The following is a 10,736-nucleotide window of genomic DNA, read 5'->3' as shown; positions in this document are numbered from 1 at the left end:
AATTCCCTAATGAGCAGAGATCCTGTTAGAGCTCTTTATAGTGCTTTATAGTTTTTACTACTCTTTTATAGTTTTTACTATTAGTGCCATCAGCAAACTTGGCTATTCAGTTAGTCATATTTGATTCCAAATCATTTATAAATATGATAAAAAGCATTGGTCCTAGAACAGAATCCTGGGGCACTCTTACTGGTTATATCCTTCCATTATTGTAAAAAATGTCCACTTAGTTCTGTTCTTTGTTTTCTATTCTTTAACCGATTGTTTATACAGAAGAAGACTTGCCATTTTATTCCATGGCTTTAAAACTTACTGACAAGTCTTTGATCTGGCACTTTATCAAAAGCTTTTTGAAAATGTAATTAGATTAGGTTTGCATGTAATTAGATTATTCACACTGAGAAAAAAACCCTGATAGTTTTGTTAGATGGGACCTACCCTTAGTGAAACCATATTGGGTAATCTTGAGCAAGGACTATGTCTCAAATATTTCATATTTTATCTCACCTGGAACAGAAGTTAAATAGACAGGCCCATAATTTCCTGGATTTTTCTTAAAATTGGGAATTATATAGGTAGTCCTTGACTTACAACCATTCATTTAGTGACTGTTCGAAGTTACAGCAGCACTGAAAAAAAGAATGACTAGTTTTCACACTTAGAAACATTGCAGCATCCCCATGATCATCTAATGAAAATTCGGCACTTAACAACTAGCATGTATGATAGTTGCATTGTCCCTGGGTCATGTGATCACCATTTGTAACTATTCTAGTTGGTTTCCGACAAAACCAACGAGGGAAGACAGATTTGCTTAACAATTGCATGATTCACTTAACTGCAGTGATTCATTTAATAACTATGACAAAAAAGCTTGTAAAATGGGGCACAATTCACTTAACAACTGTCTTGCTTAGCAGTGGAAATTTTGGGCTCCATTGTGGTCGTAAGTCAAGGACTACCTTTATTCGGGTCAACTACAGAGGCTGAATTTTACAGGTTGCATATTTTACTTAAAAGATCCACAGTCCCAGATTCAAATTCCTTAGTAGTCCTTAGGTGAGTGTCATTGGGATCAAATGATTTGTTTTATGTTCAATTTGTCAATAAAGCTCAGTGCTTCTTCCCTTGTCACTATTATATGGCTCAATTTATCACTGTCCCTGACACAGGAGCAGCAGCTCAGAAATCTGTCTCAACTTTTCCCATATGACGATAAAAGGAAATAATGTGTTCAGCTTCTCTGCAATTTCTTTTCTTCTTTTAGCACAAATTATAGTATCCTTTTGCCTCTAAAAATTAAAATAAAATTTCAAAAACTATTAATCATCTAGAAACGCATTAAATTAATTTAGATTATTTTCAATTGTTTCCAGTTCTCAGATGCTGCCTCGATAAGTTCCTGCAGTTTTCTTGGCAAAGTTTTTTAGAAGTAGTTTTCCATTGTCTCCTTCCTAGGACTAAGAGAAAGTGAGTGGCCCAAGATCACCCAGTTGATTTTGTACCTAAGTCAGAACTAGAGCTTACAGTCTCCTGGTTTCTAGCCCGATGCCTTAACCACTACACCAAACTGGCTCTCACTTTAGATATATATTCCTTAATTTTATTTTTCTTCCTAATGTTTTCCTGGAAGTGCAGTGTCCACTTTTTTCAGGTCAACTGAGTTTTGACCCATTGGTTGTGACAAGAATTGACATTATTCTCATTTTGAAGTAGTAGCAATTCAATGAATGTCAACTTTTTATTGTGTGACATAAGCTGACAGCTGTTTAACTCTGATACTTCATTGTGAAAATTTACCAATGAAGAATTTTGTGTCAAGGCAGGATAAATATGTAGAAAACCACATCATTCCCTTTTTTCTGTCAGATTGATCTGTGTCATTCACACTGATGAAAGTGACATTTATTCTGAAAAAAAGAATATCAAACCTTTCAACAACTACTGACAGCATCCTGCATTGCTATATTCTTCATCATGGACTATTTGCATCACACATAAGGAACTCTGTGCCTGCACTGAAGCTTTTTAAGGAACCTAATATAGCAGAGGTGACTTTGGCTAGAAAAGTCTCTGTACTGCATGCATTCAAAAGCAATTATTTGGTTTACCTTTGCTATATTTCCAATAACTCTAGCAATTGCATCATAGGAACTTTCCTTGTATTTTCTTGTTATGTAGCTGCAGACTAATAGTCTCTTTTTATTATTCTCATGTTTGCTTACAATTGTAATCAAGATGCACAGACCTGGTCTGCAAGGGAGAGAACAATGCATGGGCATTTGTACTGGTGAACCCTTCTGTGAGTGGGCTCTGATGGAGCTGTATCTTCACATCAAATCAACAGTGCTATTGCCCTCAGTTGTTTTCCATTCCAGGCCTCCACAGACTATATAACAACTCTCAGATTTCATTGCAATGCAGCATGCTCTTTCAATAGGATTAAATTAACCTGATCTTTCAAAAGTTCTTAAAGAATGCCTATTCTCCAACTCTATAAAATTATTCCTTCTTATCTGTCTTGTGCAAAAAAAATAAATCTAGGAAGATGTCAGGTTGGATGGGCCGATTATCCTGAATTTATCAAGAAAGAAAAAGAGATGGGAAGAAGGGTTGGTATTAATAGAAATTGCAGAGATTTTAATTCAGTTCAAGCACAACGGTCTCAAAATTGCATATCGTGGCTAAAATAATAATTCCATAACTTTATAATAAGATGGGCAATATAAAATTGCCAGAGAGGTATGTGGGTTCAGCATTGGAAGAAGGATTTGTAGACTTTTTCCAAAATGAAGATCAACAAATAAGGTTCTGAAGAAAAGTATGCTTCCAAATCTGAATATGAGACATTAAAATCCCCTATTTTGCATGCCTAGTCTGTCTGTTCTTCATCTGAGGATGCAAAAGCATACAAAACAATTCTTATGGATAGAAAATGTTTTGCCCTCAGTTGAGCATATTTCTTCTTCAATGAATAGCCCAATTCACATTGATGCATATGAATCAATAATCTTATTGGCACTTACGTACTTATTTACTTACTTGACATCACCCAACTGCAATCAACTCTGGGCAGCTCACAACATAAAACAAAACAACAAACAATAATACATACAATGAATAAGATGGTGAATCCTATTAGCAACATTTACTAAGAATGGGGTCTGATCACCCTAGTCCAAAATATGGCAAAGAGACAGATCTTTAAGTCCCTCTGAAATGCCTAAATCTCTGATGCAACCATATTCCAGAGACCAGGAACCACAACAGAGAAGGCACACTTATGGGGTTCTAGTAGATGACAGTTTTTAATTGAAGAAACCTGGAGCAAAACATGTTGGATCAAAGTGGCTGGCCAGCACCAGAGGAAATAAACCGTCTTTCGTGTAAATCTGGCCCTTAGTTAAATAAAATAAAAACCTATGGCAAAATCTGGGTTTGACATCACCCACCTTTAAGAGAGTAAAAATATACAGGTGAAAAAGTCTTAACTTGATTTCCATGATAATTGTGGCAGTGCAAGGCAAATCAAGTGCATGGTTCCATGTCATGTAGTATCAGTCAGAAAGGAGGGGACAATGCTGTATAAATGAGTATCACCAGTGCTTTTTTTGTAAAAAAAAAAAAAAAAAGGTGCCGGAACTCACACATGTCATACAACCCGCCTTGCCTACCCTTACAAGGTTCCATCCAAAAAAGGTGCCGGAACTCCGTTCTGGGCGTTCTATGACCAAAAAAGCCCTGGATATCACTACCTGATCTCGACAGCCTGCTATTTGGTCCATGCTCTTGGGCTTTGTTAAACTTTACCTACTTGATGTCCAGACAAGAGTTGATGCCCAGTTTGGCAGAACAGTGGTGCTGTCAGTTTTGGACTAGGGCATTTCCCCACAACCATCAGATAGGTTTGCTATTCATCATAAGCACAGAGACAACAAGTATAGATTACTTACCAGTGGCCCCCTCTGCATTCACACGACTCACTTCCTTCCCCTCTCTATCCATCTTCATGAGTATTTTTTATTCTGGATTTTTCTATAGTTTTAATGCTTTCTAAAATAATTATTAGATAATGACTGTTTTATATTTCTATTGCTTTACTGGATTGTTGTATGCCACCCAAATTCACTTTCCAAACAGAGATGGGCAGCCATATAAATTTGGTTGATAAATAAATAACAGTATACTGCGTAACAGGAAAAATATGTTATAGCAGAATTCATTGGCATTTTTTCCTAATTAAATGTTATTTTTCTTTCTCTTTGTGTTTCCATTTGTGATCATTGTGCAGGTGAGAAGCCCCACCAGTGCAGCATTTGTTGGCGATCCTTCTCCCTAAAAGATTACCTAATCAAACACATGGTGACTCACACTGGTGTCAGAGCCTACCAATGCAGTATCTGTAATAAGCGTTTTACGCAGAAGAGTTCCCTAAATGTGCATATGCGGCTCCACCGTGGGGAGAAATCTTACGAATGCTACATTTGCAAGAAAAAGTTTTCACACAAGACCCTGCTTGAAAGACACGTGGCTCTACATAGTGCCACAAACGGAACATCTAGCACAACAAGCACTGGGGCAAGGGCACTTCCAGCTGGAGGGATGGCCTGCACAGAGGGAACGACCTACGTTTGCTCTGTCTGCCCAGCTAAGTTTGACCAAATTGAGCATTTCAACGACCACATGAGGCTGCATGTTTCAGATGGGTAAATAATATCTATTCTGTTATGAACAACAACAAAGCCCAAATAGAGAAACAACGAAAAGCTATGGCACTAGATTTTTTTTTCATTTTTCATTTTTAGTTTGTTTATTTTCATTTTTGTACTACATGATGAACTGTTTTTTGCCTGCTGGTACATTACATTTCTGGAAGCTGGATGAATAGTAATTATCTCAGCCTTCCTTTGATGGTGGCCTTAAGGCCAGATAGTGTTTCAGGAGATCTACTGGTTGGATCTCTAGCTACTGGCCTCTAAATACAACCCTTCTTTACTACAAAAAAAAAAAACCTTAAAAAAATTGTCACTTATGAAGAGCACTACAAAAACAACAACAAAGAGAAATGTGTTATGAAATCTACAAGGCCTACTGTCGTAAGTACACCGCTTGCAGTGTTTCAATGGACAGATTTACAATTCTGACCGCTTTGGACTTCACCATATCCAGTTAAAACTGTGGAATAGAAACATAAAAATTGATCAGCAACACACACACAATGGGCCCTATTGGTTTCCACCATTAGTCTTGCTATCATAAAAGGGCTGTGGAAAATGGCAAGGGAGTTTGGGTTGGATGGTGTGGAGTCCCTGCAGGATGGGGAAGGAGAATAATAGATTCCTCTTGTGGATTTGGTTCCATTCCACACGTTCAGATTTATAACCCCAACTTCTTTCTCCCCCACTAACACTAATACCATCTTTCATCGGACTTAGGAACAATAAGTAAGAATGAGGTGAACAAAGGTAGCTTTCCTGCAATTACATGTTGTCTTTGCTGAGCTTAGGGCAATCTTAGCCAGTCTGGCACTCTTCAGGTCTGCAACTCCCAGGTTTCTAGATGGGAACTGCAAATACAACCAATCTGGAAGCGACAAGATTGAGGAGGGATGACACAGAGTGGGGACTTTGCAAATGTCAAAGAGAAATAGCAAAAAGAAAAGATCAAGAGTCTTTTTCACCTCCTAATCTAGGTATAAGGAAAGGATTACTTTCTAAAAATTTTAGAGATAAAATAAAAAAGGTTGCGTCAACCCTATCCATGATGAGACAGATAAAGTAAAGACAAGTGGAAAAAAAGACTAAAAAACGTTCTCAAGATTTTTTTTATTCAGTTTTTTTAAGGGGACAGACGTGTTTACCAGGTAGAATTATACACACATACACACACACAGTATTTCTGTACAAAAACAGAAGGAAGGAAAATTGTAACTTTTTAAACATAATTTTCTTCTCTTTTTTTGCGTACACTGCCACTAATATCTGCTCAGTTATATAACTGAATGTGTGTATACACACACATTCATACCTTATTATTAATAAAGACTGTTAAGGTTAGATGTCCTACTTTCATATAAAAGGGTAAAGATGAGGTGGTCCTATAAGAAAAATATGTGTCACCATATTTTCTGTTGTTTCCTTTATGCTTTTATTACTTTGAAAATAGCACCTTGAAATTGAGTGATAATATATGTGATATCTTCCACCATATTCTGTCCATATTGTGCCACATGAAGAGCTGTTCGGAAGTCAGATTATTTTCTAAGACTTTTGAGTTCCATCTAAAGTTTAAATGAATTAATTTTAGAAGGAAGTATTTTAACACTATTTATACCATTTGAATGATAAAATATCATTTTGTCTATAGTTTCTGGAAATATCTAGAAAAAGGGCATTTATTTAAAGAATTGCTTGCAGAGATTGGTTTTGTAAGATCTTTTATCCTTTTTGAAATATAGATCAAATCTCTTACTTAAATGCTAAACCTTCTTTTTTCTTATAAAAGGACAAATAATCTTCCCTCTTTTCATCTTTAAAAACATTAAAGATAGGGACCATGCTTTGCAATCTCTACTTCACAAAATAGGGGAAGACATTCAGAATTGCATGTTTTTGTTGAGCACTTCCGTTTTTAGCAGATTTTTGAAAATTACCTTAAACAGTACTTTTTATGTACCTACTTACATTGGATTAATAACTATTATATTAAGAAATTTCTTTCCTGTGAATCATGGTACATAATTCCTAGTTTCAAATGAAAATTATCTGAAAATAATATGCAAATGGAGAGTCAAGAAGAAAACATTTAGGTAAATTTTAAATTATCTTTGCTTCAACTAAATCTTATGAGATTGCATTTCTATGTAGAAATCAATGGAAATAACTTTATATAAAGTCTTGTATAACTTTATATAATGTGTTCAGGGGCAGGACGCTGGATTTAATAATGTTTTGTGATACACTCCTTGCTCAACATCGTTAATTTGACATTTAAATTCTGGCAATGTAAGTCACAACTTCTGCTATATAGCACAACCTTATTCATGTCTATTCTGAAATAAGTCCCATGGGTCTATGACAATTTGCCACACACAATTTGATTAAATTGAATTGTTAAATTGTCCTTCAGCAAGTTGTCCCATAGCAAGTTGGCCATGGTGAGTTGTCCCATGATGAGTTGGCTGTGATGAGTTGGCCGCAGCGAATTGGCTGTGGCAAATTGTTCCATTCCAAAGTCCCCACTGCATCCTGTGGGATTTATTTTCATCTAAGCACGGATCAGTGATCTATAAATGACTTAAGCAATAGGGACACATTTTTAGATTAACAATTGCTACAATGTGCATAATTTTTAAAACTATCATTGTTTAAACATGTTAAAATTAATATGAGCACAAATTAAAGAAGGGAGAAAATTCTCATATGTTATTTAGGTATCATCCTAATCATGAGTCCAGAAGGATAATTTCTTGAGCATAAACAACTTAATCAGAAGAAAATTCTATAGATTTGAGTGTAAATTAGTTCCACATAACTGTACTGATTAATTAAAGAGATGCACATATGGAATTGTAGTTTTAAGTTAATAATCCCCATTAGCATAGTAGTTTCTTCCAAACAGGAGACTGAATTAGTAAAATAAAAAGTAATAATTTCATCAGAAATAATATACAAAAATATAGGAGAAGACAGAACCTGGATATATACGATATTATCATGAGAAAGAATCATTTTTATAACTACTGAAAATCAGTCAATAATTTAAGTTTAATCTGTTTAAGCAATAACTTGGTTTTATAAGGCTGATTTGCCAGATGAATTTTAGAGACAAATTGATTATCAATAATAGAAACAATAGTTTGAATCAGTTATCAAAAATTGGGCAGTTCTGTGACCTGAGATAGGCATGCACTGACAAGAAAAAGAACTGTAGAAGATCTTAGTACAGAATCAGAATTAAAAACAAAATTTTCAAATTAAGCACTTCTTCAAAAAAAACCCTCCTGTTTTCAAATAGGTTTAATGTAGAACTTGTTGCTTGCTATTCATTGAAAATGAATATTGCCTCAAAGCAAAATAGATTTGTTTGGTGAAAAAAATGTGTAGATTATCTTCACTCATTGACCCAAAATAATATAGCCCTCAAAATAATGCATTCCATACAGAAAATCCTTGTCACTCATACAGGTCTTCAGGTGCTATACCTGCAATATGTGTTTATTTAGGAGAATAAAAAAAAGGGCCCCTTGCATCAGTCCTCCTCTAAACATTTGTATTTGAGGCTAAATAACTAAGATTTGTAAAAATTAGATCAAGTGACAAATTATCTAAACCAAGATTTGAATGTGTAGTTTTAAGATATAAGGAAACCAGTTACTCTGACGAAATTACAGTTTTGATGATCTATCACTTCATGAAAAAAATGCTGCAGTTTTCATTGTACAGTGGCTTAAAAAGGTGATTTTTCACATTAACTATATTACTGATTTTTAAATTTCTTGCTCTGGTTTCTATTAAGGTTTCTTTTCTAATACTACAGCTTTTTATTTAGTTGATAGGTAGCATTTATGCATGGATACAATTCCAGTTTTGTGAAATAAAATCCAAAGGTTTGAAGGGTTATTCACCAAATGAAAAGCTATAGTCATATGCAGAAAAATCCTAAATTCCTTCATCCCTTCCCCTTCCATCCATATTGAAGGTATAATTAATCAGATACTTGCTAATAATTCTTATTCTTTCTATTCATTTTTGTACTTTTTATTCTTGCCTTGATAAATACCATATTTCAAAACAAATGCAACAATTGTTCAAAATGTGTGGCTATTGGACAGGTATTCATATATTTGAATTTTCATTTTATATAATTACATTGTATCCTTACCATGGTCACATCACAGCTCAGTGTGGACTCAATTTTTCCCACCATGACTAAATACTGACTATTTATAGCTCACGTAAATCATTAGAACATAATTGAAAGTACAGACATTAACCAGATAGATTTCTAATATTTTTCCTTTACTTTAAAAACATTATTCCTTATAGCCAAAGGTCACTGCAGTCCAAAAATTCTATAATTTCATGACCCCAATGATTTCTACAATAATATAAATATATTTATTTATGTTTAACGTTTCAGGTATATTTGCACTGAACTTAATTGAACTTCAATTTATTTCATTTTCAATTAAAATGCTCAATAAGAAACCTGAAAATAATCCTCATTTTATATTGTTTAAAATATTTGCACTGAAAGCTTTTTATTTATAAAGAATAGAAGAATTCAAAACATTGTTTTTTAAAGAAGAGAAACACATTTGCTTGCATTTTGTGATTATCTGCATACTCCCATAATTTCTTATTTGCAGGTAGTAAAGTTATATAAAAATGATATAGAGCAGTGCAAGGCTCTGTCTTATTTAGTCTGTATACTGGATTTTTTTTCACATTTCTGGTTATGTGAAAAAGTGAGTTCTTAATTTTTTAAACTAAATCTTATCTGAATATAATCCCGTTATCAGGGCAGGTAACATCCCTTGAAGATAGAAGTGTTAGTTACTCATGTACTGCTATTTGCCTCCTATTTTAATGTGCAAAACATATCTTAGGTCATCATAAACAACAGAAAACTTTGATAGAAAAGCAGATCTAGTAGATTTGTGGGGTTTTAACTCTTACTGAATTAGAGATTCTGTGGTTCACGGAGTGAATTAATGAGGTCAGCAAAATATTAGCAAGTGTGCCATTTGATTTGTATAATTCAGAATACTAAATTAGTTCATCCAGTGCTTAGTAAATGTATTTGAATTTTAGTATTCAAATTATGATCACATGTTTGGTAGAAAAGCTGGAATTAATTATGTCTATATATACTTAATTTAAATATAGTGGATGCAAATTATAAATAGAAAATGACATTTTACAGGTCATCACTATAAAAATAATAGGCAAGTTTATCCAAATATAATAAAAAATATTGCCATATGAAACAAGAAGATACACATTTCATTCACATCTAAATTCCAGGTCTTATCAGGCTCCCAAGTATTGTTAGACTTCAGAGATTCTCTCCTTCCCAAGACCATTTTACTACAGAAATAGATGCCAACAGGTATCCCACGTGCTACATGCAACTTCTACCACCCCTTTTCTGTCCCTGTAACCATCCAGCCCACAGGCTGAGGTTGACCATTTTTTAATATTTTAAGAGGCAAGATGGATACCTTAACCCTATAAAATCTGTGGCATTTTGGAGTTTAATTTCACATTTTTGGAGGGCAAATTTGATAAGCAATGCAAAACTGATTGAGCTGTAGAACTGATGGAAGCACTCATTGGCTGGCTTTTCATTAAACAGAAGAAGCAAACAGTTGGAAGCAAAGCCAGAGGCTTCAGTTCTGAGTGTATCTTGCAGCTTTGTAGCTTAATACTGCTCTCTCCTGTGCCTTTCTTACCTCTTTCGGTGCTATCTCATGCCTCTCTCTGCAGTTTAGGCCCCAGTAATGATGGTCTGTGTTACCAGAGCAATAGGATGATCCAATCATTGTTCTCAAACTAACATGATCCCTCAGAAATGTCATTTTCCAGTTATCTTAGCATCCACAATGATGTTGTGATGCTTAAAGGTTTTGTGAAAACTAATGGTCATTTCCTCGTTGCTACTTAATGGGAAATGTATGTAAATTTAGGCTGTGCTTTTAATTTGCCAGAAATTCTGAAGTAGAGATATTTGTA

General features: G+C 34.5%; 1 protein-coding gene across 1 annotated transcript in view; it reads left to right on the top strand.

Moving 5' to 3' along the window:
* ZBTB20 (zinc finger and BTB domain containing 20) overlaps positions 1-4,822 on the top strand; it is a 25,428-nt gene extending 20,606 nt beyond the window's left edge. The window contains exon 4 of the mRNA XM_015816861.1: positions 4,292-4,822. Coding sequence (XP_015672347.1) covers positions 4,292-4,710 — 419 coding nt within the window. The 3' untranslated portion in view covers positions 4,711-4,822. The remainder of the gene's footprint in view (positions 1-4,291) is intronic.
* Positions 4,823-10,736: the final 5,914 nt, after the last annotated feature.

This window comes from Protobothrops mucrosquamatus, unplaced genomic scaffold (genome assembly GCF_001527695.2).
Source record: "Protobothrops mucrosquamatus isolate PMUCROS unplaced genomic scaffold, P.Mucros_1.0 scaffold514, whole genome shotgun sequence".
Classification (NCBI taxonomy): domain Eukaryota; kingdom Metazoa; phylum Chordata; class Lepidosauria; order Squamata; family Viperidae; genus Protobothrops; species Protobothrops mucrosquamatus.
This window is presented reverse-complemented; position numbering and strand designations above follow the sequence as displayed.